Source organism: Melanotaenia boesemani, chromosome 18, assembly GCF_017639745.1.
Source record: "Melanotaenia boesemani isolate fMelBoe1 chromosome 18, fMelBoe1.pri, whole genome shotgun sequence".
Lineage (NCBI taxonomy): Eukaryota > Metazoa > Chordata > Actinopteri > Atheriniformes > Melanotaeniidae > Melanotaenia > Melanotaenia boesemani.
This window is the reverse complement of record NC_055699.1, coordinates 15,390,123-15,411,161: the sequence shown is the minus strand read 5'-3', so window position 1 is coordinate 15,411,161 and position 21,039 is coordinate 15,390,123. Positions and strand designations below refer to the sequence as shown.

General features: G+C 40.1%; 1 protein-coding gene across 1 annotated transcript in view; it reads right to left on the bottom strand.

Moving 5' to 3' along the window:
* pola1 (polymerase (DNA directed), alpha 1) overlaps positions 1–20,913 on the bottom strand; it is a 66,585-nt gene extending 45,672 nt beyond the window's left edge. Inside the window, exons 1-26 of the mRNA XM_041968883.1 lie at positions 20,759–20,913; positions 19,939–20,066; positions 19,632–19,728; positions 19,484–19,558; positions 19,282–19,397; positions 19,037–19,099; positions 18,803–18,904; positions 18,511–18,661; positions 18,283–18,427; positions 17,973–18,145; positions 17,739–17,851; positions 17,406–17,519; positions 17,213–17,287; positions 16,981–17,119; positions 16,685–16,839; positions 14,296–14,380; positions 14,035–14,096; positions 13,742–13,831; positions 13,545–13,661; positions 13,294–13,469; positions 13,064–13,193; positions 12,521–12,640; positions 12,332–12,422; positions 12,122–12,246; positions 11,838–11,987; positions 11,397–11,519 (exon numbers count right to left, since the gene is read on the bottom strand). Of these exons, the coding sequence (XP_041824817.1) occupies positions 11,397–11,519; positions 11,838–11,987; positions 12,122–12,246; positions 12,332–12,422; positions 12,521–12,640; positions 13,064–13,193; positions 13,294–13,469; positions 13,545–13,661; positions 13,742–13,831; positions 14,035–14,096; positions 14,296–14,380; positions 16,685–16,839; positions 16,981–17,119; positions 17,213–17,287; positions 17,406–17,519; positions 17,739–17,851; positions 17,973–18,145; positions 18,283–18,427; positions 18,511–18,661; positions 18,803–18,904; positions 19,037–19,099; positions 19,282–19,397; positions 19,484–19,558; positions 19,632–19,728; positions 19,939–20,066; positions 20,759–20,807 (2,964 nt within the window). The 5' untranslated portion in view covers positions 20,808–20,913. The remainder of the gene's footprint in view (positions 1–11,396; positions 11,520–11,837; positions 11,988–12,121; positions 12,247–12,331; positions 12,423–12,520; positions 12,641–13,063; positions 13,194–13,293; positions 13,470–13,544; positions 13,662–13,741; positions 13,832–14,034; positions 14,097–14,295; positions 14,381–16,684; positions 16,840–16,980; positions 17,120–17,212; positions 17,288–17,405; positions 17,520–17,738; positions 17,852–17,972; positions 18,146–18,282; positions 18,428–18,510; positions 18,662–18,802; positions 18,905–19,036; positions 19,100–19,281; positions 19,398–19,483; positions 19,559–19,631; positions 19,729–19,938; positions 20,067–20,758) is intronic.
* Between the last annotated feature and the right edge of the window lie 126 nt (positions 20,914–21,039).

The following is a 21,039-nucleotide window of genomic DNA, read 5'->3' as shown; positions in this document are numbered from 1 at the left end:
TCCTAACGTGTTTGTATACCCTTGTTTTTGTTGTTTTCATTTTGTTTCCATCCCTGTTAGGGAAAACAGGGTCTATGGGTGAGCTCTAAAGCTACTGTATCACAGCCCAGGTCTTGGCGACCTCTTTGCTTCCTGAAGAGGGAACAGATGCATTTTGCCCATCATATTCATCATTAAACAACTTATTCCTCATTTGCACACATTCTTAAACAGTCACCGTGTTGTCCTATAGGTTTAATTGGCATTTACATGTTGCTGTTGTTATATAGGTGCACCTGATTATTGTCTGCTTTGTTTTCTTACAGCGGCCATAAGTTGTTTTCTAAGTTTCTTTACAAGCTGGCTGTCTTTTTTTGGTTTTGTTTTACAGTTGTTGCTATTGTTTTCTATCTTTTGTATCTTTGAGCTTGTTGACATGATCATCAGAATCAGATATCTGGAAGTAATCAGAGAATTGTAATAATCTGATCTCACACATCTACACACACTTTTGAAAAACAACATTAAAAAAAATCATTGTCTACATTTACTAGTCCATTATCGGATTTATTTTGTACAATCATATACAAATTCTGTTGTACAAAGTTGCAAAAAATTTGCAATTTTATTATAATATTCATCCATAATAATAATCTCAAGTCCCCCCATCCCACTACCACTTGCACTCCAACACTTACAATGAAATGTACAAAGAAATATGCCATGAAAAAGAATTGTTTAGTTCATTACTCATTACATATTAATTCGGAAGCTGATTTTGGGAACTTTAAGTGCCTTGTTTTGTCACAGTTGTTTACATAATCCACCAAAATCACATTATCCTCCTCTTTTATGAAGTTTCTGAAGTTTTACAGCCTTACCCCTGATTTCCACTGGGTGTGTTAAGGCTTCATCACAGTTTTGTTTTTAACCTTCATGGTGCGGCAATCTACACCGGAAATGTGTCAGGTGTAAAGTGCCCAAGAGTGCAGTCCACCTAGCAGTAGCCGCAAAATTACGAAATCACAGGAGAATTGGAGAATCTTGTGATTCTCCCATTCCAGGAGAAACATCTCATCATCCAGGATTAGAGAAAACAAAAAAAACACACTGAGACACCCTGACTGGTTAAACACGTAATGTTTTCATGATTCAGCAGTGCACATCTGCACGGGGGCTTTTATTTTAAAAAATGTGTCTGATTTCCTGTCTGCCTCTATCTGAACTGAGGAAAATGACACATTCTGGATTTAGGATATTTGATCTTTGGGTGTTATTACGCATGCTATTTTAAAAATTCTCTTTCTCTCTTCTCCAAAATACCCCCTTGTGTTGCTCCCGCTGTTAGGCCAGAAGAGTACACATTATGATGTCCACATTAAATTCAGTTTTAACAAGTTAATACAAATCTTAAATGTTTTTCAGCTTGTAGATCAAAATATGACAACGATCACTCCTTTTGTGTTTGTATACTTTTTCTTTAAAAAAAAAAAAATAAAAAAAATAATAATAAAATATAATCAAAATTAGGGTAAACAGGGCCTGTGGCTAAGAGGTTGGCTCTATAGTTGTGGTATCACAACTTAACAGAAGTCTTAAGAGCTCATTTAACAGCTAATAGTACATTTTTGTTATGGATTAAAACTGCTCTGCGGTCAAAGGAGACATGAAAATGTCACTTTTTAAAATACAAGACCTTTAAAAGCTAAATATCAAAACAGAAATCCAGCCAACTTCATATCAGACCAAGAATTATTTTGTCACTTTGGTGCAAAATTCATTTTCACAATTAAAAAAAAAAAAAAAGGCTAAACTGAAAACAAGAGGCCACAGAAGTGATAAATGGCGAGATGTGGGAAAACTAGACAGAGCGAAAGCAAAATGAGGCGACGGGGGAGGGAGGCGAGCGAGGTGAGAACGCGTTGATGTAATTGATGTGTGGACTCATTTAGACAGGTTTTCCATATGCTGTCAGTTCCAGCAGGACGAACAGCTTTAAGGAATGAACTGTGTGAAAGACAAGTCGTTTGACCATGACGCTGGAATGCGTGCAAATGACGGCGTGTGTGTGAGCGCTCATCTTTAAACACATACCAACATATACATACTATACCGACCAATGCAAACACATTTCCCCAGGGGGTGAAAAGAGTGTTTTTCTTCACCCTGATGAGTACACTACTCACCACCGTGCATGCCGCTCATATGGGGCCAAACAACTGAAAAAGCATGACAGGGGAGTCATATAACTTAATGTTAGCTCGATATTGTGCAAGCCCTCTCAGAGAGGGTGACCTGATTCATCAATATCTACCCATGTTCTCCCACAATGATGATGATACAGAATAAGCCTTAATGGCTGTTCAGAAACCATTTCTTTTTGCTTAAGTTTGATTGTAAAGTTTCTTTCAGCTGTCTTTGGCTTTAATTACTTAACACCTACAACAAGTCCAGCTCAACCGGCCCTACTACACTTACTTTGCCAACCTCCTACTCAGTAAATTCATAAAATCTGGTAAAATCTTTTCCTCGTCCTGTAAAACATCACTCAGTTTTCCTTGGTTCCTGCCTCTTTCCCTTCTCAGCTCACTGGTGTTAATAAACTGTAATTAGACTGAACAGTAATTGAGCTCACTGAAAAGTGCTCCCACGGAGTGAGGGATCATGACAGAAGACTTGTGAGCAGAATAGGCTGATGATTTTTTTTTTCTTCCTCACCCATGTCTTTCTTCCATTTTTATGCAATAATACAGGTGAGGGCTCAGATGTCAGCATGCACCCTTAAGGCTGTCACAAGGACTCAGATTGGAGTGTGTTCAATTATGTGCACACATGCTGCCATTAACTATTGCTACTATCAATTTTAAGCCAATAAGGAAGAAACAAAAACAGAGACAACATGTACTCGTTCCACAATTATGCACTTAAAACTAATGTAAAACAAGCCTGCAGTTTCAGTTTACACAGTTTTATTGTAAATCCAATAAAGTTGAACTAAAAAACTTACAAGCAGAGCGTGACAGCTTTAAAACGTGCCAGTCTGAAGCTGAAATCTTTTCAGATGCACTAACTTTGGATTCGACATTTGAAAAACTTGAGTGCTATGGAGTGTTCCTGTATTACCACTGTATTTCAGCTTAAAAGTGACATTTTTCCACGCTGCCCATTTTTAAAACATAATGCACTCAACAAATCTATCTTGAGATGTGAGGACTCGGGCGACAGAGCAGCAGAAGACTGTAGTTTGGTTAAGTGGTCCAACAGTAGCTTGGTGCTAAGTGACCAAAAGAAACATTTACAAGAGCACAAATCTACGAGGAATGACAAATTCTGTCCAGCTGACATAAAATAATAATAAAAAAAAATAACTAACTACTGATTCAACCGTGACACACAATCTTTGTTTTTCCAGCTGCTGCCCAGGTTTTTGTTGGCCTTATTTATTCAAGATTTGTGTCTCCTTGTCATCCCACTCTTGGACATGTAACTGGGATGTAACTCCATCCTCAAGGAAGATAAGGCTCTCCACACACAGAGCCAGGACCAACATGGAGGATGAAGCAATGAGTCCTGCCCTCAACCCAACTGAACACTGAACACAGGATCAAAGTGGGTGTGCTGTACATGCTAGAGTGACCAACACAACCCCACTGGTTGACCTAGGACAATTCCTGCTTGAGGGATGGGATGCCATCCCACAGCAAAATGTGACCAGGCTGGTGACCAGCATGAGGAGGAGGTGCCAAGCTCATGTGGCTTGTATGGGTCTTCAACAGAGGCAAATGAGGTCACTGACAATGTAAAATAAATAAAGCCTAAAAATATGTGTTGTTTTTTCCCGTATTAATGTAGGAGACTGTAATCATCTAATTCACCAGGCAACTATAAACAAGACTGAATACCAACAGGAGAATACTGCAGAGGATTTTGGCGCATTTCTTGGAGGGGGCTACCCACACATGTTTAGCTGTGTTGCTCATTCCACAGTAGCATGATCCTTACAAGCCACACCATATTGTAAAGGGGACAAATCAGACTTTCCAACGATGTATAACACCAGTTGGTATAATTAAAAGGGAGAAAAAATGACCAAACTCAAATTTTCTTACCTTTTATACAAAATGTAAATATGAATTAATTCTGAAAACCACCTACAAGTGTAGAAATTCCTGTGTTATTCATCATGTATTGCCTGTTCTGTCTTCTTTTCTGCCATTATTCCATTTTAAACCCCTACACACGCATCTGTATATTAACATATACCATACACCCTTCTGCTAATCAGCAAATCAGAGGCGGCATGTTGAACCTTGCTATGGCAAAGGGCCCTTGAAAAAGAGCCTGAACCACTGACAATTGTTTTGAAAAGCACTCAGTTGAAAAGCATTTTGGGATGACAGTCGGCCGACTGAAATAGCACCTGTGGAGAAGCACACTACTGATAGAGCTCGGGGGGGTGTATGATACTCACAACACATAACACACTCAAGCATGTGTCTAGGGACCCACAATATCAAACACTTGTTCGTTAACAAAATGTCACAGAGTTGCACAAAAGATGTCTCTGCTACTGTGAGCTCTCATTTACACACACATATACAATAAAGTGATTTCGCTTGCATGGGAGCGCGCATCAGCACAAAAACAACCAAACGCATACACACATATACACCGACACCTGTCCTGGCAGATGCCATAGCTGTGTTCTCATGTCTGCTGCTAGGAAGGTCAATCGGTTGTAAAGCTGTGTCTGATTTAATACAACCGGCTGAGATCGCAAATGCCGGCTTTGATTGAAAATAACTCGACAATGCCAACAATCCTCCGGTTGTTTGGTCAATTAAAATGTGCTGCTTTAAAAGCTGGAAAGGACATCTCCTGGTATGTCGTTGCATTTGCTCTGGCACAGTCGAAGTAGTCGGAGACAAATTTTTAACATGGCGTCAAGTGAATAAGTCATTTATATGTTCATTGCTGCAGTAAACCTGCTATATGTTATTCAGAAACTGGCATCTAATGCTCCGTTGTTCAATCTGAAGATGCTTATGTCATCTCTTTAATGCAATAGAGCAGATTAGAGGGTCACATTTGTTTGTTTTGCAAAACTTTACATTTTTAATGGATAAATGTATTTATGTACCCTCATAAAAGTTAGTTAAAATCATTTGCTAATTATCCACTCATTTACAACTATCAGCGACCCTGATAAAGACACCAGATGTCAAATCAATCCATTATCAGATGTAATCCCCGCCATTAGCTCAGTCTCACATGGCCTCATTAGTAGGTGTCACTAACGTCGCCGTTTAAATTCTAAACTCTTGTCCCTTCCACTATCAGCCCCCACAGTCGAGCTAATGTGGCTAAAATAGCAGCGCTGCTCCCATGTGACTATTTGTTAAGCCCAGTCCTATCAGGAGTAAAGCCAGCTCTTTAAGAGGACTATGGGACCATGGAAACATTGCACCCCTCATTTCCCCATACACAAGCGCACAAGCATGCATGTGCAGACACACACATATCAGCCTAAGCAGACTTATATTCTTACATCTAATTCAGGGAAATGTAAAAATGGCCCCTGTGATTCTGAGACAGCAGCAGCGGCCTTGACTGAATGAAAGAAATGCAAGGCAACAATGTTTGCTCGCAAAAGCATGGCTGGCCATGCAAACTTGATCAGACGCTGCCACAAATGAGACATGATAGCATGGATTAGGTATTCTTGTGTCTGATTCTGGGAAATAGTTTGTCATTCTTGAGGCAAGAGGGATGATAGGGAACCTGAACGAGGGACGCCAGGGGCAACACTATTTACTTAGACTTCATTACAACCACTTGCACACACATACATGCAGGGGGGTTTAACCTAAACCAAACTCTGACCTGCACGCACCCTCAACTCTGTCACACAAGCCCCACTTCTATCCTCTTCTCTGCATGCCATCCAATAATGTCAACGACGAGCTTCTGTCAGGCTGTTTTTAAACACAAGGACAGAGACTCAATTACAGCAGAATGGCTTTCATCCTGAGACACACACACACCTGCTAATGGCTGTCAGATTTGCTGGCAAAAGGAACAAAGGTCAAACCAATCTGCAATCCACAACAATCAGCAGCTTCCACCGGCCTGTGCTGTTAACATCACTCGTTAGAGAGGACATAAACACACTTACCACACAAAGTGCTGCATTTGGAGTCAAAAGCATGTGGTAAAACTAGGAAAAAATGTCTGAATCATCTTCGTTAATATGTGAAGATACCGAAGTGCTGAGTTAATGTTAACAAAGAGCAACTTTTGTCAACAAAGTTTTGCAGGGTTTCCATAGGGTGAAATAAAAAACAAACATTATCCAATAAAAGTGTCTGTTGAGAGAAAAACATTCATCAGCCCATCATAATGTGTGAAATATGTCTGTCTTTAATAATAATCATTTTTACTTTATTAATCTGCTGTTTCATTTATCTGCTGCTCTGCACTCAACTGTTCTCTGGCGAACATACAAAAGAACTCAAAATAACGCTGAGGGGTTGAGGGGGACATCAATCTGCAGCGGACTCTAGGCTGTGTAATCCTAAACCTTCACCTTCCTCTTAATACCCCACCTCCCTTTAATACCCACACATACCAGGACAGAGCAGGGCCACAACAAATGGTCCCCTGACAAAGGGCAGAGTTCGGCCAGTAGCACATGCACCCATGTATGTTTGCTTGTGCACATCTACAGGCCTAGCCCAACAAACGCGTGGAAACGTAAGGAAGCAAGATAAGTGGAGGGGCTTTCATCTCCTAAGTTAGCAAATTTGATCAAAAGAAACACAGCCAAGGGTCTGTGAACCACCGACAGCCCCCTGGCCTGATCTGCACTGCCACAGTGGGTTGGGGGGGGGGTGTTCGGCCTCAATTTAAAATGAGAGTGAGAGAAAGATGAGAGCCAGGCCAATCAATAAATACAGAGAACACATGCACATTCACTCGGGACACCAGTCCAAACAGATGCTGGGAAGGCGCAGAGGGGAGGGAGGAGTGGATTTACACTGCGGACAGAGTGGTGATCAGTGTACTTGTTACAATTATAAAAATAAAAAGCCTCCTAAATCATGAGATGAAAGTAGAGTGCAAATGTGATGATTAAAATGGGGGCAGGAGAGCAAATGGCAATACCCACAAATACACTAGAAACGCAGCTATAAATGCCAGCTGGCTTTTCTGGCTCGCTGCAGTTGGAAGAACTACCAAGAACTACTTGGCTTACGGTCTATTAACTCAGTAAAACTGGCTCATTTTATTCATACTATTACTGCCGTTTGGTGAGTTGCCTGGACCAGCCAACACACCCATACGCACACCCAGAGTCAGAGTGTGACTGCTCAGGTACTGGGAACACTGCCCTTCAAAGTTTTATAGCAATTTTCTCTGTCCATGTGAGTTTGCAGAATATCTAGAGATTTAGAGTTTTTAATAATATCCAGTGTAGTTTAAAAAAAAGGATGTGTTAAAATGGTAAGATGACTTCTACAATATCAAATTAGCCACAAACAGCACATCTTGATATTACCATTGGAAGTCCCTTGCGCTGCTCTCCGTAAAACACACAGTATAAATAGAGTCATAGATACAAAGTAAACAAAACACTAAGATCATGAGAAGTGGGATCTCCTGCTATATCAGCAAGCCAAGGTACAAGTTGAGCAGTCGGCCCACGGTCGGTTTAGATCTGACTGATGACCTTTTGATGCACGTCTCAGCAATATGTCATATCAATCCTCACTGTATGTAATGCACTAATGTAGTAAAGCCCCAACAGACCACAATCCAATCCATTTACCATCCCCTCAGCACACTGGGTATTTTAAGAACACTCCGATGAAAGTTTATTAGGTGCAGCAGACAACACAATCCCCTCTGCGAGGGTCTTGGTGCAGCTGTTTTGGTCTGAAAACTGAAGTAACTGTTTTAAAAAAAAACTACATTGTGCTGTGATTCAAGCCAACAGATCAAACCTTGCAGACGAGAAAGCAACGTTAAGTTCATTGAACCAAAGAACCAATATGTTGTTTAATGTCACTTTGTAAGCAGAAGATTTACATCTTAAAATGTCTTTTAAACTCCCAGAGAAGCCACTTAAACACTAATTTCCACAGATAATCCTGGTGTGAACTAAGAAATCCCTGTAATTTAGTGATACTGGATGAGGTAGGTTTCTAGTCACTGGCCTACTTAAGGCAGCTCTTTACTATTCCCAGTTGTTGTCTTGAGGTTGTACTGTATTTATTCCAAATACCCTACACTAAATAATGCACCTACTGAAAGAAAAACAGGTAGGTTTATGCAAATCTTAGTGATATCATGAGTTTTTCACATAACAGATTTAACTAATTTGGGGTTAAGACAGGTATATATAGAACAAATATTTCATTAAAAGGTCCAGAGTAGAGGACCCTGCAGCTCAATTTTGCGACACACTTTCTATTTACCTAATCTACAGAAGACACCCAGGATGAGATCCAGTGCAACATACCAGACGGGGAAAGGTTGAGCTACAGATTTTTTGGATATACATTCAGTGACTTTATTAGGTTCACCTGTTCATTTGCTTGTTCACACAAAAAGTTAATCAGCCAATCACATGACAGCATTGCAATACATTAAGGCATGTAGACGTAGTCAAAACGTCTTGCTGAAGTTTGAACTGGGTATCAAAATGAAGAAGAAAGAGGATTTAAGTAACTGTAAATGTGGCGTGGTTAGTGGTGCCAGACGGGCCAATTCACCCCCAACCAGTGGAAGCAGATGGTTGCCCTTCCTGAGCCGGGTTCTGCTGGAGGTTTTTCCTTCCAGTTAAAAGGAACGGGATGTTTTCCTTTTCATTGTCACCTGCTGCCTCGTGCAGTTCAAGATAGGGGATTGAATTGAAGTCAAGATTCGATGCAATCCTTTGGTTTTCCTAGCATCAACACTGATTTAATGGCAATGAACTGTCTTCAACAGATAATGTCTGTAAAGTGTCCTGGAATGACTTTGCTGTGAATTGGCTCTATATAAATAAAGCTGGATTGAACAGAGTTATTTTTTTAGAAACTGCAGATCTACTGGGATTTTTTTTACACCCAACCATCTCTAGGGTTTACAGAGAATGGTCTGAAAACGAGAAAATATTCAGTGAGCAGCAATTGTCTGGATGACAAAATCCTGTTGATATCAAAGAAGATTCAGACTGGTTGGACATGATAGAAAGGCAACTGGTCAAATAATCACTGGCTACTACCAAAGTATGCTCAGTATCATCTCCCAATGTACAACAGCTCCAACCTTGATGTAAATGGACAACAGCAGGAGAAGACCACACTAGTTACCACTATTGTCAGCTAAGAACAGGAAAGTTAAGCTACAATTCACACAGGCTCACCAAAATTGAAGCTCTATGGTCTCTTGAGTTTCTATTTCAGCTCCAAATATTTAGATGTTTGGACCAGAGTTTGGCACAAACAAAATGAAAGCATGGATCAACGGTTCAGGCTGGTGCTGGTGGTGTAATGGTGTGGGGGATATTTTCATGGCACACTTTGGGCCCCTTAGTACCAAATGAGCATCGTTTAAATGCCACAGGCTACTTGAATATTGCTGCTTACCATGTCCATCCCTTCATGACCACCGTGTAGCATCTTCTGATGGCTACTTCCAGCAGGATAATACACCATGTCACAAAGCTAAAATCATCTTAAACTGGTTTCTTGAACATGACAGTACTCCAATGGCCTACACAGTCTCACATTTCAATAGAGCAACTTTGGGATGTGGTGGAACGGGAGATTCTCATCATGGATCTGCAGCCCATGAATCTGCAGCAACAGTGTGATGCTATCATGTCAGGATAGTTTCCTAAAAACTTGTTGAATCTATGCTACAAACAATTAAAGCAGATGTGAAGGCAGAAGAGGGTTCAATCTGGTACTAGGTGGTCCTAATAAAGTGGCCGGTGAGTTGAAGTTTCTTGTTCATAAGGATAACATGACAATACTAATTATAACGTGATGCTACACTAATGAAAACAAGTTTTGCAGCTTCAGATAACAACAATGTGGCCTACTTCTTGTCTAAGATTGTTGATGCTTCCCACATGAAGTAAAACAAGGAGGAGGTAAGATGTAATTCACCCATCCACCTCTGGCTGTTGACAGACATAAGCAGTAAATTTAGAGCACAGAAAACTCCCACCTGAGCAGCGAATCAAATACACAACTTAAACAAAGTAACAGCTGAACATGGAGCATGACTGGAAGGCACAAATGGACTGACAAAATAACAAACACGCACAGTGAGTTACTGCCCTGCCCTCTATTAGAGAACACAATGAGTGTGTAAGGGGATCTTAATAAAGGACTCCCCTGAGGCAAAGCCTGATGCCTCCGCCGAGGACTTGTACTGTTAGCGCTCATTAAAAGAACATGAGTACTGCCTCTGACATGTTGGAAGTGTGTGTGCGTGTGTGTGTGTGTGTGGTGTTCACTTACAACACCAGCTTTAGCTGTTTATGTCATTCAGTGCGCATGCTGCTTTGCACCAATTTATTGAGTGTGCACGCCCATCATATCTTATACAATCAAGACTTTACATGGAGAGAGAGTGTAAGTTTCATGGTGTGTCTGTGGCATTTAGTAATTGGAAAGTACGTCCATAGTGCTATTGATATCTCTGACACTAAATCAGCTCTTTATACTGCCATAATGAACTGGAAGGGATGGCGATATTTAGAACAGAGAAGGGCATAGGGTGAGGGAATGGTGGAGACATTGTTAAGGTGAGGCAAGACAAAGTCATAAAGAATAAGGAGAATATTAGAAGTAGGACAGTGAATAACAGGGTTTTCCAACTCTGGTCAGTGGAAACTACTATATTGTAGGTTTTAGATGTTTCCTTGCTCTACACACCTAATTTAAATGAAGTATGTGTCTAACACCTTTTGCACACGTCTGTAAATGACACATTAATTTGAGCCAGGTTAGTTGAATCTGGGAAAGATTCAACTAACCTGGCCAGGACCAGAGCTGGAGAATACAGTGAAGAATGCAGAATATAATGTAGCAGTGCCCTCTTGTGGACAAAAAAAAGAACATTTCATATTTGCATGAAGGCCAGAACTGAAGCAGAGGATTTTTTTCTGTCCATAATCAAATTTTGTCTGTTTAGCTGCAAGATTTTGCAAAAAAAAAAATAATTCAGACAAATTTCATGCAAGCTTGAGGAAAATACACATCTGTCAGGTTTGGCATTAGCTTTGGCTGAGGAATGTGTTCTGCCTCGTTTTAGTTTGCAATCTTAATGGGTATTCAAGATTCAACAGCTACAATATTGGGTCTTTGTAAAAGCTACAGTGCTACTTAAGTGTTTATATACAGTATGTTTACTGGACTCACCTCTCTACCTTTGTGTGTGACCAAAGCAGCAAGTGGCTTGGCGTAGAATCGGCTGTAACTAAATCCCAAGCAGCCGTACATGCTGTTTGCAGTCAGCTTCAAGGCTTTCTGACGAATGTCATACTGAAGGACAAAAAGACATGATTTGCATGTTTTTTTTGCAAATATTTCACTAAAACTACTACAAAGATTTAAATCAATCTGTGTGCAAGCAACAGCAAAGTGTGTTCAATTTAAAAGTAGAAATAGTATTTAAGTGAAATATGAAGCAAATCCTCACTTTTGAGAAGCTCAAACTATATTACAATTAGCTTGTTGAATGTTTAAACTATTATTAAATGTGTGAATTCATCAATAAATGAGAACAACAGTACAAATGAATGTGTGTAGTTAGCTCATGTGTGTTTAATTGGGTGTGTGTGTGTGTGTGTGTGTGTGTACCTGCATGTAAAGATCTGGGTTGATGTCTTGCTGTTTCATAAGCTGTTTGACCTGCTTACGCCGTTCAACCAGCTTCCTGATTTCTTTGGGCAGGATTCCCATTTCCAGGTCGGGATCTGGGATCTCTGGAATCTCCTCTGGCTCATCGTCCTGTTACCATGGAAACAAGAGTTTAAAAGCACAACTTTTCCCTGGGAATCTGGTCGTTGAAGCACATGACATGTTTGCAAATAGTAATTTTTAAATGTTGTCTTACTCATGGATTAATAGACAACTGTACTCACGTTCTTCTTCTTCTGTGCATTATAAGCCTCTCTTTGCACGGTGGTGAAACAGATGTTGAACTCCTGGATGATTGAGGGATACAAGCTGTTGAAGTCCAGCAGCAGCACAAACTTATCGTAGAACCCTGAAAGAAGAAAGGACAGGCGGATGTATAATACAAAGAAACAATGAACAGGGATAACATGAGATAAAGACCTACAGACACGTACCAACTTTAGGATCAAGCACCAGACCTCCAGCATAGGCAGCCTTCTTTTTCCTCTTTCCTTTTCCTGCATCCACATCATCTTCTCCCTCAGCCTGGAACAAAACAGCAAAGCAAAAACTTTAGGTCAAATATCTTAGAAAAGAAAGAAACAAGAGGAAAGTTAGTTTGTTTTATGTATGTGTATCTTTACCAACTCCTGCTGGGCCTTTTTAAAAGACGGTTTGTCAGGGACGATGTAGTTCTTATCGTGGAATGCGTGAAGCAAAAGGAACTCATTTCTCTCAGAGCGGCCGCCCATCAGAGTACGAGACTGAAGGGATGAAGAAGAAAGAAATCATGTCATGGCCCAGACAGTGTGTTTAACTTGCATGGAAAGCTGCAGGATAACCATCTTTTATCTTAGCGACACCAAAACATATTAGCTTTTTTGCTATTATTACTCCAAGTAAACTCTAGCGACTTTTTTCTCTTGTTTTTTCCCCTAAATCACAGCAGTTGAGCAGAACACAATGTCTAGAGCCTTATAAAAAAAAGTTGAGATATAAAGCTTAAAATATAAACATGTTTTTATAATTTGCTCTTGGACTGAACAGTAAATGTGTGAGCCTCCACAAGGAAAACACTGCAATACAATCAAGTCAGTTATTGGAGTGTTAACACAGTTTGAGTAAACTTGTGACCAAAAGAGAAAAGTATGAGTATTAAAGTCAACAGCAGCATTGCTTTGAATTACCATGACATTGCCAGCAATGCTGGTGATCTGCAGGGCGAGCGGCAGCACGTTGAGCTCACACATGATCTGCAGGATCAGCTTGGCATCAGTCCATGTCAACTCCAGCAGGTACAGCAGGTGAGGAGAGTCACTGGCACATAAAAACTCACATTTTAGGACAGTTTGTAAACAGATGTTGAGATATTTGATCTATTATTCACTGTTCTGCTCGTTTTTGGTGAAATGATCACCTGTAAAGATTTTTTATGTCTTCCTGGGGGACTATGTGTCTCTCCATCTTCAGCACCTGTGCTGCGAGCTCTGTCAGGTGGTAACTTCTACAGCGAATCAGCTCTTTGGCTGAGATCTCCACGTCACACACCAGCCGGCCACAGGTTGCATTTTTCTCTGCAAAGGCGCTGCGACCCTGCAAAAATGTTATTGTGTAATAAGTTGTATAAGTAAAACAAGCTATCACTGACCAATTACTTGTTTTTCTTACCCCTAATTTGGGCATATTAACCCTCCTGAGGCGTCCAATTTTGGACCAGTGGGGAACTTTGCATACATTGATCCTCTGCAGAAGAACTTCCAAATCAAAACCAAAGATGTCATGACCCTACAGAAAAATACACAAGGGTTAAAGAGGATTTTTAACGCAACTTGATTCAAGTGGTTAGGAAAAACTTGTTGACTCACCACCAGCACATCAGGGTCAATCTTGTGCATCTTGGCCAGGAAGAAACCGAGCAGAGTCCGCTCTGTAGCAGCAATCTCCACTTTCCCGTTCTAACACAAGGAGCAAATCCCACCATCAGTGTCTTCAAAGTATATTTTTGTACTAATATTAGAGCTTTTTGTGTTTTATGTACTGTTTTCTGTAAACGTCATCGGTTAATCTGAATCATTTGTAATCAGATTAAGACAGGTCTTCTTGATTTAGAGTTAAATAATACAAACAAACTGAGATCTACAACCACATGATGACTCACCTTCTTCCTCACAGCTTCTTTAAAGTCATACGGGAAGATGCAGTCAACTGGTTTACTGATCACTGATGAGACAAATATCACTGTGAGCATTTGTTCAGCCAGTTCAAGCAGAATTAGAAACATGAAATTAAGCTTATGGTTGAAGGCTATTCTAAAACGGCCTATTATGTGTTTATGTGAAAAGTCCAGATGAATTTCAGTTTCTTTTGTTGCATTTAGACCAGAAAAAAAAAAAAAAACACAGAAGCATCAGTGACTCACCACAGAAATGATTCTGATACGGAGGTTGAGGAGGAGCTTTGTCCATATGGAAACGATAATGGACGAGTGCAGCTAGAGACACAATCTGCAAAGAAAATGGCATCTTTAACTTCCCTTAGTGTTAGCCTTTGGTCTCAACATAAAAAACACTTTATTCTATTCCTGCAGATATAAAATACTGTCAACTACAAGGTCAGAAGTTCATTTTTCAAAGTGGGGGGTAAATTCCCCTCTTACTTGCATCACATAGGGGGGGATTTATACACTTTGGGGTGACGTTACCAGTGAGTAACTACAGGTCTTGCATTGTCCTGCTAGTACCCTCAGATTAATGCAGTGTTAATTTTCATCTTTCTCCTTTCTTAGTCGTGTTAGATAGCTCTCTTGTCTCATCTTTATGCTCTTAACCGGCTCACATATCAGTCTTTACCGACTTTGTACAAAAACTATATTCATTGCTGTAATTTGTTGAGTCTTTGAGCTGTAATGAGTCGTTTCGGTGTCTCGTCCCTCCACGCTGTATCTGTCCTCTCTGTTCTCTGTCTCTTCTACTTAATCTCTTTCCATTTAATAAGAATTCCTGGAAAATCAAACTTGTCTTGGAGAGAGTCTAGCTCTGAAATGAGCATCAGGCTGGTGAGGTTTGTGTTTATTTATTGGATTTCTTAATTTTTTTTTTAATGTTCCTTTGTATGCTGACTCCATGTTCACACGATTTCAGAGCTCCTTAACAGTTTTGTTTAAATCTGATTATAACCTGTGTACCCTAAAGAATTACTTGGTGTTACTTATGGTGGATTCATCCATTATTAAGGAATACACAGGACTTTAAGCACAGCTTTGTCAATATCTTTCACAAGTGTACCTGTAAATTCTTGGTCCATTTCTGGCAGACCTTTTTCATTCATGTAGCTACCATAGCGCGGTGTTTCTAAAAGGATGCTCCATCTCTTTCATGAATTTAACCAGGTGAGAAAAAAATTTGCATTAGCCAATTTATGTGTTCAGCAGCATTGGTCTGTCTGTTAGCAATATAACTCAAAAAGATATGGATGGATCTTGATTTAATTTTCAGGAAATCTCAGAAATGAAAAAAAGGAACAAGCAATTAGATTTTGGGGGTGATCCGGATCACCGCCTGGATGCAGGATTTTCTTAAAGGATTCTTTACTGTAGGGAGATGGGAATAATTTTGTTATTAGAGTTTCTAACTGAAAGATAATGCCCACAATCTGAGGAAAAAGAATTATAATGGCTTGGCGGAGGTCTGCACTCTCTGAGTGCTTCTAGTCAGGTACAGAAACTGTTTGGTAACTCGGTTACAATTCTATAATTAATCTCAACATTAAAGTACAATCAGATTAAATGATAACTGCCTTTAAATGTGTGCTTAACTAACGTGTGACCACAAGTTATTGATTTCGTTCCACGTGTTAGTAATCTGTGGCCATGACTTAATTTTGCGAGACCACAGGATAACATCTTTTTTTATATTTTGTCTATGTTAGACGGGCTTGGTAGTTTAGTGCTATAAAGCTAAAAAGTTCATTTATGTTTCACATTGCAAGGCGTCTCTGAATTGGCCTGTTTTCTTTACAGCTGCTGTGTAGAAACTGCATCAACTGACAATGCAGAGTTGATAGTACATTATGTCACCACTGTTATGTTCATGCCACAGATATCTGAGCCAGTTAGCCTGAAACTTTTCTTTGGGCTGCTTGGTAACGTTACCGGCACCACCAGAGGACGCGGAGGATCTGGGTCATTTTTACAGACATCACTGACACCAGCACTGCTGTGAGCGCTGATCTTTTCTTCTGGTGTTTTCAGATTATGTAAGGTTAGATGTATATTATAACCAGCAGTCCATGAATGGATCGTCTTGCCAGCAGGAAATCCGGTGGCGACGTTTTGTTTGCCAGCGGGAGCGACGCTGCAGCAGCAGAAAGAGCTTGGAGCTGAGGGAGAGAGCGCACTGAATCTGTATAGAAGAAGTCTTCCTCTTCCTTTCAGTTAAATGCTCCGATGCAAACCTTCACTGCACATTATTTCACACCACTGTAATTGTATGTGGGAATATCCCGCATTATAAGAGCTGGGTTTGAGGGAATCGATTATATTACGTGCGATTCTCGCAATCCTGCAGTGAATTTCAGGCCCTGCCACTAGGAGGTAAAAATTTCATATTCAGCTTTTTGAAAACATAAACACTTATGGAACAAGTTATTTCTCTTATTTTTATATACCATTTAAAAAATATAAACTGGGTATGTGTAATAATGGATTTTCACATTTTTAAAACCTTTATTTCTAAACATAAAGGTGAATTCCTGTCTATCACTAACCAAAATCCCCTTTGACAAACTACGGCCAGTGAAGGTGGTCTGACCTCATTGTGGTGTGTCTTGGGGTTCTGAACGGTCTTGAGGCTGATGGACATGACAGTAAGGGGTGGAGGTGGCAGATCTTTGATCACGCTGACCAGGTCGCTCCTCACAGCGAGAGCCTCCACCTTACACCAGCTGACCTGCTGGCTCATCAGCTCTAACACAGACAAGGTGGAGACGTTACGACAGAAATTTACAAGGAGCAAAAACAACATTTGGCCCAAAAGATCTCAGATAAAGCATTACAATTTTAATCTTTAAATTACATTTAAAAGCGAACATGTCTGATCATGCTTACGTGGTGTCTTGATATCCAACCAGCAAGGACCTTTAATTTTCCTACTGAGGAGGAAGTGCTCCAGACTGGAGGTGTTTGTTCCAAAAATGTGAGAAAAAGTCGCCCCCTTAAGGTCAGATGGCAGCGCTGGGAACTCGGCCTGGAAGAGGGAAATTCACCAGAAACATTAATGTGAAGTCAACCACTACATCAAGTCAGTCTGGGAATGTTGAACATGTGTGTGTCTGCTCACAGAGTATCTGACTTCCAGGTAATCGCACTGATTGGGCACATCAGGGATTTCAAAAGCATAGTTCTTCTCCACTTTCTGTAAAAATAAAGATGAAAAACAGTCAAATAAAACATGAGTTAAAAACATGACTTAGCAACCTTTTTGAAAATTGTAATGATATGTTACAGTTTATTTAACCAAGACTGGTACTGACCTTAGATTTGAACTTCATGATCTTAAACTTCTCAGAGACCTCGCTGAACTCCTGGTAAATATCCATTAACCCCACAGGCATGTCTGACACCTCTCCGGTCTTGGGGTTTACTTTCTGTTGATTAAAGTTAAAAATAAATAAAAAGTTAGTAATTAGTAAATATAAAATACGACAGAATAAAAAAAAAGATAAAATTTAATTAAATAATTTAGCAGTGGATCAATAACTTTTTAAAAAACATTCCATTTAAATCAATTTTCTACATCAAAGGGTGTGAATCTATAAATAGAAACACATCAATGTCCTCAGCATCTGACAAAACACAACACTTACAAATTCACGAGGTAGGAGGTACACGGTCCGCTCGATGTTCCTGACAGTAACGCAGCAGCTAACGTGAGATTTTGCTGATTCAATCCACACTTTCCCAAACAGGTACACCACACCTAATCCGCAATTACAATCAAAGGTCAAGATGCAATCTAGACATGATGTGTTTAAAGATTTCTAAACAGGAGAAAGAAATTACAAAGACAGAGGCTTGTTGATTTGTCAAATATGCCTCACCTGGTTGGTTGTATATGTCCTCAAAGGCATCCAGCCAATAGAAGCGAAACACCTGCTCCCCTTCGGCTCCTTCCACCAGCGGCAGCTGACTGGAGTCGACCTGAACCTCTGCAGGAGCTTCAGTGACTTTGTCCTCCTCTTCTTGTCCCCAAGAGCCTCCAAGTCTACTGGATCTAAAAATGACCAAATTAAATTACTAAGTTTAATATTTTAAATGTTTAAATGCAAGTTTAAGAAAGGTGGAGCTACAAGAGTCACACTATGGTAAACTTAAAAAAAAAAAAAAAAGAAATTAAATAAACCAACTCACAAAAGAACTGAATCCTGAGGTTCAGCTTTGGGCTCCACTTTAACTGCAGCTACTGGCTCATCTTTAACTACAGGCTTCTCCTCCTCAAGCCCAACGTCCATCGGTTCATCAAAGTCCACCACGTCAAATCCCAAAGTGTCATTCTCTGAAAAACACATTAGCATAAAAGTTATGTTTTTTACACAACTTTAAACAGCAAAATGCTAAAGAGCTGCAAGCCTTCGTCACCTTGCTCATCTTTCAGTTCTTCCACCTCTGACTTCTGCTTTTCCAGAAGAGCAGATGTGGAGAGAGAAGAGCGGACTGACGGTCTAGGGGCGAGGTCTGTAGGCGGCGGTCGAATCACTTTGGCCTTTAATCCCGTAGACGAGGGCGACTCCTGATATTACAAACATAACATACAGAATTTCATGATTAGTTGTGATATTTTAACTTTAAATTTACAGATCCACTAAATACTTCCTGAGATTAAACGATCACTGCATCAAAGCAGTAGAAATGCGCGACGAGCGGGGTGTACCTTTGGCATCTGAGGTTTTATGGAGAAGGGATTTAAAGGCGATCCCAAAGACTTCTTTTTCTTTAATGTGACCACCGGTGGAGGAGTAAGGAGAGCTGGTTTCTGGAAGTTTGACAACACATTAGGCAGGATAATAACAGCAAAATAAGGAGAAGATAATGTGTTACTGTGACCACATTTAGTTAAGTTCATCCTAAATAGTTAACCATAAAAAAATAAAAAGATTTCTGCTACCTCTGAGTGCAGATCCTGCAAGATATCACCTAACAGATCATCTTTGGACAGGTCAACATCTTTCTGCAAGTGACAAAATGACAAAATTACATGAGTAATGTGAATGCAAGTGCAGTTTTTCAGTTACTGAAATCTCTAAAAGAACACCTATTTGATAAGACGCAATGAAGAGAGATGGCAGTTGATAAGTATATTAGCATGCTGGCAGGCTTTTAGAGCCCAACGATACTGATAAGTATACACACCTCTGCAGGCCTCTTAACATTGTTGTTCATGAAAAGGCTCTTAATGGTGTTAGGCTTGGATACAACTGTTTTCTTCACAGCTTTCTTTGATCCAGCTCCTTTATCACCTCCTCTTCCTCCAATAACACATAAAAAAAAGAAACAATCTTATCACACAACCTGTCTGTTTTCCCATCCTCAAAATTGTATGCACAGTGTTTACCTTTGTTTTCTACAACATCGTCATCTAAATCGTCGTCAAAGATTTCACGGCCATCCTCCACATATCCTACACCATCTGAAAAAAAGAGAAGCATTATTAGAAATTAAAACACTAACACATACACCTGGATTAGAGTCAAGGAACTTACCATCATCAATGATCCAATCATCCTCTTGTCTCTCCCGTACCATCTTCGAGTACTGATCCTCATCTACCTCTTCATACACACTGGTAACCTCTGTCACCTGGAAAACAGACCAACAAAAGAATAGCACAAATATCAAATAGCTCTTTATGTTTAGTCCAAACTGAGCACCCCAGAAGCAATGGCTATTACATTTAAGACAATCCAGTCACCTAAGAGTTGGGACTCATTAGCCAAATTCAATTATAAAGATGCTTGCTCATAGTAAAACAGAAAGGCATGCACAACAGTTGCATGTTGTCAGTCCTACCTCATACTTGATCTTCTCTCCCCTTTTGGCTTTCTTAAGTTGCTCCAGTGCAGATTTTCTCCCAACTTTCTCTCTTTTTTCCCGTCTGGAGCGACTCTTGGCCAGACCACAGGTATCTCCTCCATCATCTGAGAAGAGGGACATGTCATGATGATGCAGTACAAGTCTGACTAATCTGTTAATCTAAATCACTACTGCCACATCTCCAGTAAACAAACTAAAATACACAACTCCAAGACCTATCAATGTCGGGACTTGCATTTTGTCTAAAACAACAAAAACAGTTGTTTTTGTAGTTTTTTTTTTTTTTTTTCTTCTTCTTCATTTCTTAAAGTCAGTATAGCATCTTCAGTGATCTTTCGACGTGTCTCGCTTTGAAGGTCAATCACAGAGAAGTAAATTGTTGCAGTGTCATGGAGGACTTAAGCTTAAGCTATGTAAGATACTCCAGTAAACTAACTGTATACAAATTGTGCATTTGATGGGGCGTCTACTGGAAGTGACAGCTGTCGCAACATTTCAGATTGCCCCCTTGGGAAGTGACATAAGGTAAACATTTACAGAAAAACATCGAAAACTCACCGCTAACAATAAACATTGCCTCCATTTGTAAGGATAGTTTTTTCTGTCGTCTTGAGCTTTAACAACACTGAACCTAGACAATAAAAAGTTGTTTTGGAGGTGGCAATTTAGCTGTAAGTCTAATAAGCCTGTTAGCATGTGTTAATGTAAGCTAGCTAGTATCATAGCTTGCTACTTCGCTTTTCATGCTAAGATTAGCAAAAGTCGGCTCCATCAAACAAGCGAGCCACAAACTCACCATCGCCCGGAGTGTCCATATCTTTGTCTGGGTTTGATACCGGAGCCATAAATTGAGTTATTATTATTATTATTATTTTCTTGAGACTTTGTACACCGACAGCTACAATGCAGCGCTGGTCAACACAATAACAGCTTAGTCCGCGCCAAATCGCCTTCCCGGGGAAAGTCATATGCAGGAAGTGACATCACAACACTGTCATCCAATAAGGTAACAGGGTGTCTCTCATTTGTCCGGATCGTGGCAGTGTTGTACAATGTAAAGTTATTGTTAACTCACCA